The sequence below is a fragment of the Dermochelys coriacea genome, chromosome 24 (assembly GCF_009764565.3).
Source record: "Dermochelys coriacea isolate rDerCor1 chromosome 24, rDerCor1.pri.v4, whole genome shotgun sequence".
In the NCBI taxonomy this organism is placed as follows: Eukaryota; Metazoa; Chordata; order Testudines; family Dermochelyidae; genus Dermochelys; species Dermochelys coriacea.
In genome coordinates this window covers 11,828,013-11,845,772 of record NC_050091.1, presented here as the reverse complement: position 1 = coordinate 11,845,772, position 17,760 = coordinate 11,828,013, and the positions used below count along the sequence as shown (strand labels likewise).

General features: G+C 48.4%; 1 protein-coding gene across 3 annotated transcripts in view; it reads right to left on the bottom strand.

The window, feature by feature from the left end:
* The window catches only part of BCAM (basal cell adhesion molecule (Lutheran blood group)), a 28,974-nt gene that overhangs the window by 7,623 nt on the left and 3,591 nt on the right, over positions 1-17,760 (bottom strand). For all 3 annotated transcript variants that reach the window (XM_038383321.1, XM_038383322.2, XM_038383323.2), the window contains exons 2-8: positions 6,055-6,182; positions 5,064-5,280; positions 4,439-4,509; positions 4,094-4,190; positions 3,656-3,838; positions 354-478; positions 4-160 (exon numbers count right to left, since the gene is read on the bottom strand). In XM_038383321.1, the coding sequence (XP_038239249.1) occupies positions 4-160; positions 354-478; positions 3,656-3,838; positions 4,094-4,190; positions 4,439-4,509; positions 5,064-5,280; positions 6,055-6,182 (978 nt within the window). The remainder of the gene's footprint in view (positions 1-3; positions 161-353; positions 479-3,655; positions 3,839-4,093; positions 4,191-4,438; positions 4,510-5,063; positions 5,281-6,054; positions 6,183-17,760) is intronic.

The following is a 17,760-nucleotide window of genomic DNA, read 5'->3' as shown; positions in this document are numbered from 1 at the left end:
CACAGTTGACGTGGATGATAACCTCCTTCTCCAGCTGCACCTCGGGCGGGCTGTCGAAGTCCAGCACCTGGCACCGGTAGGTCCCGCTGTTGGCCCTGGAAACGCTGGGCAGGGTCAAGACCCCGTCCTGCTTGGTGGCCAGTTCCACGGCCTGGGAGGCCTGGGGGGATGGGGAGGTGTTCAGGGCAGCCCAGTATCCCTCCCTGGGCTCAGACCCATGGGGCCCGGGAACCCCTCCTCCTCCCACAGGGCTCAGCCCCATGGGGCCCGGGCACCTTCTCCACCCCCACAGGGCTCAGGTGCCCGGGGAAACCCGGGATCTCCCACCCCTGGGGCCTGGGCACCACCAATACCTGCACTCGGTAGAAGATGTACTCCGGCTCAGGCTGTCCATCCCCCTGGCACCGCAGCCTCACATCGTCCCCCTCCTTGATCACCAGGGGAGACTCCAGCGTGAACTCCACGTTCTCTGTGAAATCTGGGGGTGGGGGGTGGGATCAAAGGTCATGAGTTAACACCCCTACCCCAGCGGGGGGGGGGGTGTTACAGAGCAGCACCAGGAGTGCGAGTGTGTGACCAAGGGTCTCTGTGCATGCAGTAGCCTAGTTCACACACCCCAAGGCCAGAAGGTCTGGCCCCCAGCATAGTGCGGGCCAGAGACCTGCCCCGAATCATTCTTAATGTTTTCTTTGAATACTGTGCGGGTGCCTTAGTTTCCCCATGCAATTCTTAAGTAATCTTGGTGGTGGGATAAGCTGTGTGATTGTTGCAGAGCCTTAGAGGGCCAGTGTGATGCTGTCTGCACAGAGAATGGCCAACACCCTGTCTCCTGGCCACTGATGGCCTGGGCCCCTTCCCTGCAAGGTGCCAACTGAAGGTGTTGAAAAACAAAGAGATCAGGTGGCCTCCTGGCCTGGGCTGGAGAGTTTCAGTTTGGGGAAAGGGAGTTGGGCCCAGATGGGACTCTGGCCTCCTTGGCCCCAAGATGGATTTGACTGAGGGGTCCTGTTCTCTATACCTACAAGCTCTGGTTTAGACCATGTTCCTGTCATCTAATAAGCCTTCTATTTTACGCTGGCTGAGAGTCATGTCTGACTGCGGAGTTGGGGGCAGGACCCTCTGGCTTCCCCGGGAGCCCGCCTGAGCGGACTTGCTGTGGGAAGCAGATGGAGGGGCAGAGGATGCTGAATGCTCTGAGGTCAGACCCAGGAAGGTCAAAGCCGTGTGAGCTTCTTGCCCTGGAGACAGGCTGCTCACAGGGAGGAGGCTCCCCCAAAATCCTGGCTGGCTTCGTATGGAGTAGTTCCAGAGCATCGCCTGGGGACTCTGTGACAGTTCCTGTGGCTTATCTCCCAGGAAACAGCCTGTCTTGGTTTAAAAATCAGCAGTGACAGAGAATCCACCACAGCCCCAGGTAGGTTGTTCAATCCTGAACTCTGCAAATTTCTGTCTGCATTTGTCTAGCTGCCACTTCCAGCCGCTGGGGCGTGTCAGACCTTCCCCTGCCCAACTGAAGAGCCCGCTAGCAAATATTTGTTCCCCAGGTAGAGACTTGGACTGGGATCACGTCACCCCTTCATCTTCTCTCTGTGAGACTAAATAGCCTTGAGTTCTGAGGCAATCACTATAAGGCAGGTTTTCTGACGCTTTCATCGTTCTCTGGATCTTCTCTGACCCCTTCCAATTGACCAACATCCTCTTGGACCCAGGATCCCAGCAGCGGTCATGCCCATGCCAAATCTAGAGGGAAAATAACCTCTCTGCTCCTACTGGCAGTTCCCCTATTTACGCCTCTAGGATCGCAGGAGCTCTTTCAGCCACAGCTTCGTGCCAGGAGCTCGCATTCAGTTGCTTATCCGCCTCCCCCGCCCAAATCTTTTTCAGAGTTTTTGCTTCCCAGCACCCTCCCGTAAGGGTGGCCGAGAGTCCCAGATGTGTGATTGACATTTTGCCATAGTTAAATGCATATTGTTTGTTGATGCCCCGCTTACCGAGTGAGCCAGATTTCTCTAACTCAGTGACCCGTCCTCTTCAGTATTTACCACTCCCCCAATTTTTGTGTTATCAGCAAACTTTATCCGGCAGGATTTTGTTTTCTTCCAGGTCACGGATAAAAATGTGAAATAGCACAGGGCCAAGAACAGACCTCTGCAGGCCTCACTGGATAACCACCAGCTCGAGGACAATTCCCTGTTTAGTTATGTTTTGAGATCAATCAGTTAGTTTTAATCCAGCTAATGTGCGCTATGTTCATTTTCTATCTTTCTAAATTTGTAATCAGAACATCCTGTGGTACCAAGCCAAAATCCTTATAGAAGTCTAAGTCTATCATGTCAATACTGTTATCTTGAGCAATCAAACTTGTCATCTCATCAAAAACAGATACCAAGTTAGCTTGACAGGATCTATATTCCATAGACCCCTGATGATTCATATTAACTACATCACCCTTCTTTAATTCCTTCTTAGTTGAGTCCTCTATCAGCCACTCTGTTACCTTGCCCAGGCTCAGGGTCAGGCTGACATGCCTATAATTACCTGGATCACCCTGTTTACCCTCTTAAAAACTGGCACCACCTTTTTTTTTTCTTCCAGACTTTTGGAACTTCCCCAGGGCTCCAGACTTATTGAAAATCAACTTTAACAGCCAGCTCCTTTAAACTCTGGGATGAGATTTATCTGGTTCTGCTGACTTAAAAGGTCTAACCTTAGTAGCTTTTGTTTAACATCCTTCAGAGATACTAGTGGAATGGAAAGAATGTTATTACCATGTGATAAGATATAATCTGTTTTATCCCCAAATACAGAGCAGAAATATCTACTGAGCACTACTGCGTTTTCTGCCTTATTAGTGATAATTCTACCATAGTTGTATAATAATAGACCAATACCATTATCAGGATTAGTTTTGTTCCTAATACATTTTTTAAAGCTCATAATTGTCCTTAACTCTGCTGGCCATAGATGGCTCCTAGCATCTTTTCGCTTCCCTTATCAATTTTCTACAATTCCTAACTTCTGATTTATATTCATTCCTATCCACTGCCCCTTTCTTCCATTTATTTATATATATATATATATATATATATATATATATATATATATATATATATATATAATACATACACACACACATTTTATAGTTGCCTTTCACTTCCCCTCTAAACAAGGTTGGTTTTTTAACCAGCACAGCTCTCTTCCTCAGTTGTGGAATTGTGGTTTTTGGGCATCACGTAAGGTGTTCTTAAATTATTCCCCTGTTTCTGTGCAGCAGTTGCAAGATGCTTTTGCACAAGAGCCCCATCATGCACATACACCAGGAAGAACCAATGGCACGCCTGTGAGGGGAGAGTCTGCAGGGCAGGGCTGAATTCACAGCACTATATCAGGCTGAATGTCTTACATACAGTACTGGCTGAAATGGTGCTACTGCACACAAGCGTGTGCAAGGTCTGTGTCCCTGCACGTGTCTGTGCAAGGCAGGGGGGAGGTTTCCAGTCTTGGTGCATGTGTCAGAGTCAGTGCCAATGCAAGCCTAGCGTCCCTGCGCACGCACACAAACACACTTGTGTAAGGCTAGCACCCTTGTGCATATGCCATACCTGTGCCAGTACACTAGTCCTGCCAGTGTCCTGGGAGTGCGAGGGTTACTCACAGTGCAGCATGAGGCTGAAGCGTTCTGAGGTGGTGTTGCCCACCTGCCCCCGGGGCAGCGGATACTGGACCAGGCACTGGAACTGGGCATCCTTATCGGCCTTGCTGGGGCGCAGATAGAGGGTGCTGGACACAGACTGTAGCCCTGAGGCCTCCTTCACAGAGCGAGACACCACGTACAGGTCTGGGGGAAGAGCAGGGGGGTCAGCACCCAGGGGGACGAGGACATAGGGGTCAGCATGGGGGAGGGACGAGGACACAGGGGTCAGCATGGGGGGGGAAAGCGGGGAGTGCAGGGGGCACCACCAGTAGGAGGTCGGGGAACATGCTGTTGGGGAGGTGGGTGAGGGGCAGGCCGGGGGGTCCTGGCAGCCAGGCAGGGGAACTGGAGGGGCCCAGCAGCAGCGCAGGTGTGGGGAGGGGACATTGTCTCTGTTACCGTCATTGCGTTCAGTGGGGGCTTCCAGGCGGGCCCCATCCTTGAACCAGCTGATGGTGGGGGCGGGGTTGGCATTCCGGCTGCTGCAGGTGGCGATCTGGGCACAGGCACACGACATCACTCCCAGCACAGCCCCCCCTTACCCATCCCCCCAACTCCCGACATAGATGTCCCCTCCCCCCTCACGCAGTGCAGGGACCCCTTGGTCAGAGGGAGATGCCAGGGGCTGGGAACCCCAGTTCCAGAGTGCTGGGTCTGAGTGATCCTAATGAACTATGGGACCCGACCCCCACCCAGGGAAGGGCCCCCACTCCTGCAACTTAGTGCCTCCCTGGGTTGCCTCACCTCTGATGCCGACCGCTCCATCACGGACAGGATCCCGGAGTTAGCAGTGAGCGCTGGGGGCTCGGGCGGTTCTGTGGGGAGGAGAGCGAGTGAGCGTGAAAACCGAACTGAACCAGGCTGGGCCAGGCTAGGCTAGGCCCAGAGTACCGGGGTGGGGGGGGGCAGTGACACAGAACCCCGCCATGGAGGGGTCTGCAGGGCAAGGGTCAGTCAACTCCTGCCTCACAGAGGCACGAGCAGCCGGGGCTGCAGGAGATCACACATGTGAAAGGCTGGCGTGTGAGGGGCCAGCGTGCAAGGCCCATTCCCTGTAGCATCTGTGTCCCTACACCCAGACATAAGTGAGTGGGATCCCTGGGCCTGCCTCAGCGAGCTCGGCTAGGGGCAGCTCCATCCATGGAACCAGCCTCAACCTAGCGAGCAGGGGGCTCACGCGAGGGGAGGGCTCAGGGCTGGCTGGGCTGGAGTGGGGGGCTGAGGAAAGGGGGCGCAGTCCCAAGGAAGGGGTAAGATTAGGGGCATGGCGGTAGTGAAGGAGGTGCAGTGCCAGCTGCCGGAGGGTGTCTACCGCCAGCCTGGGAAGGGAAGCTGGGGGGTACCAGGGCACATCGGGGGTGTCTCTCACCATACACCCGGAGCTGGGCCACTCCCTCGGCGCTGCCTGCGGCGCCCGCTGTCACCTGGCAGGAGAAGGCCCGCTCGTCGCTCACATCAGCCTTCGGCAGGACCAGGCTGAGATCGGGGTCCATGTTGACACGTCCTGAGTACTCGGTGCCCTGGTCCACCCCCTCGCGACCCCCCTCACTGTAAGCCACACGGCGCCGCTCCCCATCCCGGTCCGTCTGGGGGGAGGGGAACAGAGTTAGTGACTGCCCCCTTGCACAAGCGGGATTCACCCGCCAACACCCTTTTGCACAGCAAGTGTTGGATTCACCCCAAACACAGGATATAAGTGTTGCAGATACAAGTGAACTGGATAAATTCCAGGTTAAGTCCATTAACGGCTCTTAGCAGGATGGGTAAGGAATGGTGTCCCTAGCCTCTGTTTGTCAGAGGGTGGAGATGGATGGCAGGAGAGAGATCACTTGATCATTGCCTGTTGAGTTCGCTTTCTTTTGGGCACCTGGCATTGGCCACTGTCGGCAGACAGGACACTGGGCTGGATGGACCTTTGGTCTGACCCAGTCTGGCCATTCTTATGAGTGTGGGATTCACCCCAATGCCCCCTCCGTGCATACATGTGTGACAGAGTTACCCTCAATGCTCTCCCTCGCACACACATGTGTGGGGTTCGCCATCAACACCTCCCTCGCACATGCATGTGTGGGGACACCCCTTCGCAGCTCCCTTTCTCACACATGCAAACACAGGATTCGTCCCTGCACTCATGTCACATCCAGCCCCACCCATGGGATTTTGACATCCCCTTTGAGCACAATTGGATTCACACCCACAGCACCCCCAAGCAGTAACACAACCCCCACCATGTACAGTGAGACACGTGCACCCCTCCCTCCTCAGCCCCCAGGGACAGGATTCACACCAGCCCCCCCATGACACCCTCTCCCCGAGTAACACTTCCCCAGCCGCTTGCACACACATGCCAGGATACTCACGATGAACCATTCCACCAGGCGGGCGTCAGGCGACCCGGTGATACTGTGCGTACAGGGGATGGTGACCGGGGATCCCAGCAGCACCTCGACCTGTGCTGGCACTGAGATCTGCACCACGGCCAGGCAGCCTGGGGGGCAGGATGGGGGGGGAGGAGTGAGACAGGGCCCCGTAGTTCCCACAGGGCCAAGAGCACCCTGGATGCTCCCTATGGCTCACTATTGCCCATCCCATCTCCGGGCCAACACCCCCCCATGGCTTCTTATCCCCCTCCTCCAGCCCCGGAGAACCAACAACCCCCCTATGGCTTGTTGTCCCCACATCTCCTTCAATCCCTCACAGTCCTGCCCCCAGAGCTCTGCAGATCTCAGGAGCTGGGGGATGGGTGAGAGGCAGAGGAAGTGGGGGGATGAGGTAGGAGAAGGGAGGTGTGTAGGGAGTGGGGGGGGTAAAGAGGGGAGAAGCGAGGGGGCCAAGGGAGTGGGGAGGTTGAAGGGGGACGAAGGGAGGTGTGTAGGAGTGGGGAGGTTGGAAGGGGGAAGAAGGGAGGTGTGTAGGGGGGAGTTGGGGGAGAAGGGAGTAGGGGTAAAGGGGGGAGAAGGGAGGTATGAAGGGAGTGGGGGGTGTGACGCATGGCCCAAAAGGGTTAAACATACTGCAAAATAAATAACCCACAGAAGACCTGTGGGGAGATACACATACAATATTTACATATGTCTGAGTGGGGTCGACAATGTACTCATCAGTCCCTGTCTGTGCTGTATTCTGATAATTCAGAGGTTAAAAGAAGATCCTAGCATTTAAATGAACTGTAAACATGGGATATCTCGGTATTCATCTCTCTTTGAACTGTGCTGGGAATGGTGGAGGAAAAAGCAAATCATAGAATCATAGAACTGGAAGGGACCAGTCGAGAGGTCTCTAGTCCAGTCCCCTGCACTCATGGCAGGACTAAGTATTACCCAGACCATCCCTGACAGTGGTTTGTCCAACCTGCTCTGAAAAATCCCCAATGATAGAGATTCCACAACATCCCTAGGCAATTTATTCCAGTGCTTAACCACTCTGACAGTTAGGAATTTTTTCCTAATATCCAACCTAAACCACCCTTGCTGCAATTTAAGCCCATTGCTTCTTGTCCTATCCTCTGAGGTTAAAAAAGAACAATTTACCTCCCTCCTCCTTGTAACAACCTTTTATGTATTTGAAAACTATAATCATGTCCCCTCTCAGTCTTCTCTTCTCCAAACTAAACAAACCCAATTTTTTCAATCTTCCCTCATAAGTCATGTTTTCTAAACCTTTAATAATTTTTGTTCTTCTTCTCTGGATTTTTTACAATTTGTCCACATCTTTCCTGAAATGTGGTGCCCGGAACTGGACACAATGCTCCAGTTGAGGCCTAATCAGCGCAGAGTAGAGCGGAAGAATTACTGCTTGTGTCTTGCTTACAATACTCCTGCTAAGACATCCCAGAATGATATTTGCTTTTTTTGCAACATTGTTACACTGTTGACTCATATTTAGCTTATGGTCCACTATGACCCACAGATCCCTTTCCGCAGGACTCCTTCCTAGGGAGTCATTTCCCATTTTGTATGCGTTCAACTGACTGTTCCTTCCTAAGTGGAGTACTTTGCATTTGTCTGTCTTGAATTTCATCCTATTGACTTCAGATCATTTCTCCAATTTGTCCAGATCATTTTGAATTTTAATCCTATCCTCCAAAGCACTTGCAACCCCTCCCAGCTTGGTATTGTCTGCAAACTTTATAAGTGTACACTCTGTGCCATTATCTAAATCATTGATGAGGATATTGAACAGAACCAGCCCCAGAACCGATCCCTGTGGGACCCCACTCGTTATGTCCTTCCAGCATGACTGCGAACCACTAATAACTACTCTCTGGGAACGATTTTCCAACCTGTTATGCACCCATCTTATAGTAGCTCCATCTAGGTTACATTTCCCTAGTTTCTTTACGAGAAGGTCATGTGAGACAGTATCAAAAGCCTTACTAAAGTCAAGATATACCACATCTACCACTTCCCCCCCATCCACAAGGCTTGTTACCCTGTCAAAGAAAGCTATCAGGTTGGTTTGTCATGATTTGTTCTTGACAACTCTGTGCTGACTGTTATTTATCAACTTATTATCTTCTAGGTGTTTGCAAATTGATTGTTTATTTGCTCCATTATCTTTCTGGGTACAGAAGTTAAGCTGACTGGTCTGTAATTCCCCGGGTTGTCCTTATGTCCCTTTTTATAGATGGGCACTAGATTTGCCCTTTTCCAGTCATCTGGAATGTCTCCTGTCTTCCATGACTTTTCAAAGATAATTGCTAATGGCTCAGCTATCTCCTCAATCAGCTCCTTGAGTATTCTAGGATGCATTCATCAGGCCCTGGTGATTTGAAGACATCTAACTTGTCTAAGTAATTTTTGACTTGTTCTTTCTCTATTTTAGATTCTGATCCTATCTCATTTTCACTGGCATTCGCTATGTTAGACGTCCAATCACCACCAACCTTCTTGGTGAAAATCGAAACAAAGTCATTAAGCACCTCTGCCATTTCCACATTTTCTGTTATTGTCTTTCCCCCCTCATTGAGCATCTGGCCTACTCTGTCCTTGGTCTTCCTCTTGCTTCTAATGTATTTGTAGAATGTTTTCTTGTTTCCTTTTATGTCCCTAGCTAGTTTGATCTCATTTTGTGCCTTGACTTTTTTAATTTTGTCCCTACATATTTGTGTTATTTGTTTATATTCATCCTTTGTAATTTGACCAAGTTTCCACTTTTTGTAGGACTCTTTTTTTGAGTTTTAGATCATTGAAGATCTCCTGGTTAAGCCAGGGTGGTCTCTTGCCAGACTTCCCATCTTTCCTAGGCAGTGGGATAGTTTGCTCTTGTGCCCTTTATAATATGTCTTTGAAAAAACTGCCAACTGTCTTCAATGGTTTTTCCCCTTAGACTTGCTTCCCATGGGATCTGACCTACCAACTCCCTGAGTTTGCTAAAGTCTGCCTTCTTGAAATCCGTTGTCTTTATTGTGCTGTTCTCCCTCCTACCATTCCTTAGAATCATGAACTCTGCCATTTCATGATCACTTTCACCCCAGTTGCCTTCCACTTTCAAACTCTCAACCAGTTCCTCCCTATTTGTCAAAATCAAATCTAGAACAGCCTCCCCCCAGTAGCTTTCTCCACCTTCTGAAATATAGCCTTATGTTAATTCATATAGCTAAGTACCAGTGATGGACCTCCTTCAAAGTCATCCTGATTACCTTTTGTTCTGCAAGAAAATCCCAACTTGTCAAAGAGGACATGAAATTGTATAAAAGAGCCTTGGGTCCTGATTCTGTCATCTCAGATCTGCTTAAGCTTCATCAGTTTGAGTCGCAAGACTGAGGTCTCAGTTATGCTGGTATGCCCTGAATATGAGATTTGGACATTGGACTATGAACTGAATTCTAAAGGAACTCTTTGCAACTACAAAGCTCACCATCTCTGCTATGAATCTGAACCTCAAGAATTGAACTCATGTCTGTATGTATAATGATGTTTTAACCACTCTCTCTCTCTCTTGTTTTTTAATAAATTTTAGTTTGGTTAATAAGAATTGGCTGTAGCATGTATTTGGGTAAGATCCGAAACATTCATTAACCTGGGAGGTAATGTGTCTGATTCTTTGGGATTGGTAGATCCTTTTCCTTTATATGATGAAATAAGATTTATGGAAATTTTCATCACATTTGATGTGGGTACCTGGATGGAGGCCTGAGGCTGGATCACTTTAAGGGAACTGTGTTGTTTGGACTTCTGAGTGACCAGTAAGGTAATAAAGGTGGTGTTTTATGCTGGCTTGGTGAATCTAAGTATTGGAATATCCACCAGCTTTTTGGTGTTTGGCTGCCCCATTCTTTGCAGTTCACCCTAATTGAGTGACCATAGCTGGCTCCCCACTAGGACCCTGGTCACAGAGGTGTAGTCATGCTTGCATACACATTACCACAGGTTAATTGGGTTTTTCGATCAGAACCACACGCTTGTCAAGATTTAATTTTAATATTGGAGAGTTTAAGGGTTAAAAATCAGTTACAGTGAGTGACCCATGATCAAGATCCTGACAGAAAGAGCCTGGAAGAATTGTGCTTACAGAGAGGGTTGTCTTTGAAGCAAAAAGCCCCAGAGCAGGAACTGAAAAATCTATTAAATTGCCAGTGATAAGGAAGCAGACCCTGCGAAAATGCTTGCAGTGAGAAACCAGCACCTAGAACTTGAACAAAAGCAAAAAATAGCTGTTATGGAAGGAGAAGCTGCTGAAAGAGAATGCCTCTGTTTTGAAGATGAACAAAGAATAGCATATGTTCGATTGCAGGAACTAGAAGCTAAGGCAAAAGTGGACAGACTTAAGTTCCAACTCAAGAGAATAAAGGAACAGGAACTGTATCATCCTGAAAAACCAGCTCCTCTCACCAGCAAAGATGGGGATAGAATCTATCAATTTGGAACAATGTTGGTATGTTGTTTGACTCTAAGCAGTTGTTTTTGTGTAACCAAATTTATCCCAACACTGCCACCTTTTATGTAAATGCTTTTACTGTGAGCTCAGATGAAGGTAACCCCATAACTTGTGCAGAGAATGTAAAAGTCAATAGTAAAAGCTGTTTAGGGCAAATTACAGCTTCTAACATAACTCTTGTTAAAGCAGATCTTGTCAAAGAGGAAGATTACTTACCAGATAAGAGTGTGAATATTGTAATCCTCTATGAATTTACTGTAAGTGTGCCTTTAGCCAGAACCCATCTTGAATGGAAAGGTGTTAAAGATGAAGTTATAGCTGGTGTAAGGAAGCTATTGCCCAAGGATCTTTTGATTGGGGATAATATTAAAACTTTGTTCAGTCAAGTTGATGACATAAACCTGTCACAAGAAAGAAATAATTCTGAATCTGTGTCTACTAGGGGCAAGGATTTGCCTATGGAAGGTTTCTCCAAATGTTTGTATGAGGAAGATAGCTGTTTATCTGTGAAGAGAAGCAGTGCATATGTGGAAGAAATTTCAGAGTGTCTCTCTGTTATCTCAGAAGTGAATCTGGCATTAGATAGGGCTCAGGGAAATGTTTCTCTAGAGCAAATTAATGTTGGTGATCAGGTTAAATCTCTAACTGAGGAAGGAAGGACAGTCTTGGTGAGCGATACATTGTTGGCTAGTAAAGCTTGGGAAAGTTAAGCCTAACCCAGGTAAAAGGGATGTGCTTAAAGTAGCTCCGTGTAATAATACACTATTTGTGGGAAACAGCAGTTTATCCGTTAAGGGAGGGGAAGGCAAAGAGAGTTTAGATGAGCCTAGGCAGCCTTCAAGGTTAGTGGAACATGAGTATCCCTATCCCTTACCTGTTACCGCTGCGGAGAATTGTGTCAGTGAAGGAAATGTTCCTGTGTCTGTTAGGGGTATTGACTTGCCTATGAAGGGAACTACCCCGGTCTCCAAGCAGTTGTCTGTGAACAGCCCTGTGTGCTTGGACAAGGGAAATGAGATCCCAAGCTGTTTGTCTGTTAAAGGGGAATGTTTCTCCAGCTCTTTTCTATTTGTAGACCATACAGAAGCCTGTCAGCCTATGATGGTTGAAAATGTATTAGTTAACCCAGAGTTAATTCTGAATATAACTAAAACCCAGGAAGGAAGTGGTCCTGAATTTGTGTTTGCTAGGGATGATGACATTGCAACTAGGTTGCATCCAGCTGATGTCATAAAAATCTCTGAGAGACCAAGCGATTCTGGTGCGTCTATTTTGCCTGTTGCTAGTGTGTTGCTGGGTAAAGATATGACAACCTTGTCTGATCAGGGTGATATCATAGCATGGGCACAAGGAAAGCATGAAGGTGATTGGACTAGGTTACCCACTGACAGTGTGGAAACTTGTAACAAGGAAGAGGATGCTTCTAATCTTGTGACTATGAAGTCTAGCAATTTACCCAAAAGGAGGTTTTGTGAAAATCCTCCTGAGGGGCCAGAGGTGATTCTGGATGTCTGTGAAACTCAGAAGGAGTTTGGTGATCTGTCTGTTGTGCCAAAGTCGGGTCTCGACATAAAGCAAGCTCAGAAAGAACCTGTTGCAGTGCAGGATATTGCAGAAGGAAGGAATTTCTGGGTGAAGTCTTTGGCGTCTGTGAAAAGGAATTGTTTCCATTGACTCTTCATGGGCCATGGTGGATAGTAAACAGTCTCTTCTGAGGAAAGTGTGTTGGTGCCTAGTGGACAAAGTCTTTCAAAGGAAAATGAATCCACTGAATTTGCTTTGAAAAAAATCCATTGTGGATAGCTTTGAGGAGATTTCAGATGGAATAAAAATTGTTAGAGAGTTTAAACAGCCCTATAAACTTAACCAGCTTGCCAGGGAGACAATGGTGTTGGGACATGACTGTCTCCATGTTGATTCTTTTGAGTAAACAGTCTGTATCTCAGGTTCAGAGGGATGACTGGACAGCTGAATCTGTAGAGCAGAAGGACAGAGGTGCAGTTAATCTCCAAAAAATACAGGGGAGGGCAGGTAAACTCTCATCTCCACATATTTTGGATATGTCTTGTAGTCTCTTAGTGGACTTGACATCCAATTCCATGTGGAAGCAGAGGTTGGTAAGGAAAGGACAAAATGAACCTTGAGTCTAACATGCTAGAGAAAATGGATGGTCTCTCTTCAAGACAGAGTCCAGCTTTGGAATTGGTAACGGCTGAGGATCTGAAAACTGGTAAACAGGCTAGTGTCTGCATTGATGCAAATTACCTGACTGACTGGGGGGAGAAAAATTTGCCTGTAGCTGTTAGAAAAAGGACGCACCCTGCTGGCCAATGGATCCTGTGAAGCAAAAGAGTTCCGATATTGAGCCTCTGGAACAGGGAGAAAGGGAAAAAGTTTATCATGCTAATGAAAGCCACAGGTTAACCTTAGGTTTAAGAGTAGCAGCCGTGTTAGTCTGTATTCGCAAAAAGAAAAGGAGTACTTGTGGCACCTTAGAGACTAACAAATTTATTTGAGCATAAGCTTTCGTGAGCTACAGCTCACGAATGTCAAAACCCCAATGATATTGAGCCAAAGGCGTGGCCTAACAAAAACGATTATGAATGTACACTTGTAATACATTTGATGTTAATGTTAATGCTAATGTTAACTTTTGTGATGTGGTGCTGATACCAAGAACTGTAAAAATGTACAATGTCCCTGGTCTCTTGAAAAACCCCTTAAACATGTTAAGAGTGGTGCATAATAGAAACCCTTGTGATTACATTGTTTGGTTCAACAAGAACACACTTTGTATTAAAAAGCCTAATAATGTTAGGGTTTCACATGTAATGCATAGACACATTTCTAAAACTTTCCATAGGAGTAAAACCACTACAAGCTTGAAGTATACAAAGGGAAACTGAGGTACAACACCTCACAGCCGTCATGGCTGAATGTCAGAGTAAGTGCCCTTTGAAAAACATTAATGGCTATGTTAAATTAACACATCGACCAAATCCTGGAATCACTAAAATGTTTCACAAAGTATGGACTAAGTTTTTGGCTAGGGCCAAAGCATGCATCAATAATTTGGCCTTACAAATAATTCAATGTAAACACAACTTAAATCAATGTTGGAAGGTCCTTAAGGTGTATCTAGGAGCTGTAATTTTGCCCTTCCACACCAGTCTCACATTCGTGGTGTGATGCGTGACTAAAAAGGGTTAAACATCCTGCAAAATAAATAACCCACAGAAGACATGTGGGGAGATTGTAGATAAATCTCTGCATTAAGCATCTTCGCATAACTGTGTATCATTTTCATATGACTTTGTATTATGCCTCTTCATATAACCTTGTATTAAGTCTTTCAATATAAAACCTCTATTTTCATGCAACTATGTATCAAGTCCTTTGATATAGGAACTTGTATCAAATCCTTATATTTGTATTGAGCCTTGGTATAATGTTATAGCACCTAAGGATAGTTAAGGTGGAAGAAAAATGTCTTTTCGCTAGGAGTAGAACAAGATTTCCCCTCTTTTAATCAATTGCCCTGTTGAATGAATGAGGTGTAAATGAGTGAGGCGTGGAAGGCAGCATCTCCTGACAGTTGCAACAGTTGGAGAGGGATGGAAGCCAGACTTAAGAACAATAAAACTTGTCAAGTGGGCTCATTAAAGAAGATCAGACATATTGATGGCCTTGGGGGTTAGAAGCTAGCACCTTCTTTTGAAAACACCCTCTTTGAAAATAAATGTGGCAGCATTAAGACAATACCCAGAAGGAAGAGCCACAGATGACCAACTGATTCAGACACAGATTTTGCATTTGCATGAGAGGGAAGCTGCTATAAATGTAAGGTGTCTTGCAGAGGGCCCTGGGTCTCGTCTTGTCAACATCGGAGCATCGATCCTGTCAACATGGGAGTATCGATCCGGATCGACAGAAGCCCAGCTCCACCCCTCCCACATCTAACTCACCTGACCAGTGAAGTTAAAGGGAGCAACTATTTGGTAACAACAACAAGACAGAGTATGCTTGTATGTGTATGTGAGAGCAGGAGTGTAATATCTATCATATGCATATGAGACAGTGTTGTTTGATACATGGATTACCAATAAATGTGGCGCTTTGCCTTATCCCCCCTGAAAAGATCCCATGCAGTACTTTAAATACAAGATAATGTTTGTGTTTTTATATATTTACATTTGTCTGAGTGGGGTCAGCAATGTACTCATCAGTCCCTGTCTGTGCTGTATTCTGATAGTTCAGAGGTCAAAAGAAGATCCTAACATTTAAATGAATTGTAAACACGGGATATCTTGGTATTAATTTCTCTTTGAACTATGCTGGGAATGGTGGAGGAAAAAGCAAATGGCCCTATGTTAATTCGTATAGCTAAGTACCAGTGATGGACCGCCTTCAAAGTCATCCTGATTACCTTTTGTTCTACAAGGAAATCCCAACTTGTCAAAGAGGACATGAAATTGTATAAAAGATCCTTGGGTCCTGATTTGTCATCTCAGGTCTGCTTAAGCTTCATCAGGGGAAGTTTGAGTCGCAAGACTGAGGTCCCAGTAGTTTGGTTAATAAGAATTGGCTGTAGCACGTATTTGGGTAAGATCTGAAACGTTCATTAACCTGGGAGGTAATGTGTCCAATCCTTTGGGATTGGTAGAACCTTTTCTTTTATATGATGAAATAAGATTTACAGAAATTTTCATCATATTTGATGTGGGTACCTGGATGGAAGCCTGAGGCTGGATCACTTTAAGGGAACTGTGGTGTTAGGACTTCTGAGTAACCAGTAAAGTAATAAAGATGGTGTTTTATGCTGGCTTGGTGACTCTAAGTATTGGAATATCCACCAGCTTTTTGGTGTTTGGCTGCCCCATTCTTTGCAGTTCACTCTAATTGAGTGACCACAGCTGGCTCCCCATTAGGACCCCAATCACAGGGTGGGTAAAGGGGGGGGAGAAGGGAGGCATGTAAGGAGTGGGGGGAATTGGGGGAGAAGGGAGGCGTGTAGGGAGTGGGGGGGTAAAAGGGGAAGAAGGGCTGGTCCAAAGGGTGTGGGGGGGTAGGGGGAGAAGCGAGGCATGTAGAGAGTGGGGGTGGTAAAGGGGGGAGAAGAGAGGTGTGTAAGGAGTGGGGGGGTAAAGGGGGAGAAGCAAGGGGTGAAGGGAGTGGGGGTAAAGAGGGGAGAAGTGCGGGTGCAAAAGGAGTAGGGAGGGTTAGGAGGAGAAGCAAGGGGGTGAAGGGGGCAGTAGGAGGAGCTGGAGGAGGTGGGGAAGCAGCGTCAGCCAGCAGCAGCTGTTTGAGATTCCAGGCGGGTCCTGCTAAGCTGGGTCTTTGTTCCAGGATAAAACCCCTTGGGCGGGGGGATCCGGCACAGACAAGTGCCAGGAACACTCAGCGCCAGGGACACGCTGGGAGAGACAGACCCGGGAGGGAGACAGAAAGACAGACCCTAGGGGTGGGACAGACGGAAGGAAGTGACCCAGGAGGGACAGAGGCATCACCACGATGCAGGGGAGATTATGGGCTGGAAAGGCAGGAAGGCCCCGCCACGGCACTGAGGTGAGGGGGCATGGGCAGGCACTTGGCACAGACTGAGGTGGGACCCTTGACTTGTTTTCCTGCCTGGAACTGGCTGGGTGATGAGAGGCTTGCCTGGGGTAAGAGGCCATGTGACAAGGGCCTCACATTGGTTGAGCGTGTAACACAAACACACACACACAAACACTAACACACTTGCAGGTTTGCAGACAGACACACATGCTGGCCTGCACACCCTGTGCCCTCCTAACCCCATCACACACACAATTCAGCCCCACTTTGCTGGCAGGGTACACTAGCCAAGCGCCAGAGGACCAGCCCCCTGCATACCAGCCATTGCACACTCAAACACTCACACGCCCACTCAAAGATTAGCACACACACACTTCCATGCACACCCCTCCGGCTGTAGACTCTCAGGTGTGTTTGCATGCTCAGGCTTGCACAGGGAAACGCACCTGCATGCTTGCATTAAAACAACCCCTGCTTGGATACAATTGCATGCACTCTCCCCAACTCCTTCTAAGAGCCCCACTCTGCACCCCCATCTCTAGAGACTGCCCAGTGGGACCCAGGCTCCCGGATCGGTGCTCGGATCCTGCCCCCAATGTGCAGCTAGAACAGTGGTAAGAGCGAATCCCAGGGCATGGATCTATGGGGGGCACAGATCCCACGGCACTCAGGGGCAGGGGGACAAGTCCTGGTTCTAGTGGCTAGGGGTATGAACCCATAGTACTTGGGGGAAGGGGCGGGGGGCTGGGATGTAATTTTTGCTGTGCTTACAACAAACCTGCAGGGAAGCTGAGCTGAGCAGGGCTGGGACTTCAGTGGTGTTGGTGAGAAATGGGGGTGGGTGTTTTCCAGACACTTTAGTCCTCTCCCCTTTGTTCCTCTCCTCTGTCTGTCTCCCCTTTATTTCTCTCCCCTTTGTTCCCCCCCCCCCCCGCCAGCTGAGACCTTACCTCCATCCATCTGGGCTCAGGCTGGGCAACTGATGATGATGGGGGGTCAGTGACAGATTAGCCTCATTAGCAGAGCCCCCACTGGGGGAAAGGGCGGTGACAGCTGGTGCCACAGAGGCCATGAAGCAAAGGCCTTGGTCAATGCCAGACCCGAGCCATGGGGCCAGAGGAAGTCTATGAGGTGGGGGCAGGGACAGAAATACACACACCCTGCCCCACACAGTGAGGGGAGTCTGAATAAATCCCAAACTCTGCCTTCCCTATAACAAAGGGCATCAGGGATGGGAACCCAGGAGTCCTGGTTCCCAGCCCCTCCCCTCCCACTCTAACCCACTAGACATCCTCCCCCCAGCCCAGAAAGAACCCAAGAGTCCTCACTCCATCTCCCCAGCTCTCACCCACTAGGCCTCTGTTCTTATAGACACTTTCCTCAGCTGGTTTCAGAGCCCACCCCGGGGGCGTTCTTCCCTTTAATTCCCAGAGAAAGTGCTCCCCGTGTTCCATCTGGGCTCCAGACAGTGGTGGATTAGGCCCCCTCCAAGGGGGACCGTACCCTGGGGCCCTGGTTGGGCCGAGGTGTTGGAGGGTCTATGGGCCCAGAGGAAGGGACTCCAGACACCCCTGCCTGTGGGGGCTCCCGTGTCTCCAGAGCACTGGGGAGGAAGGGGTTACAGGCTGGGC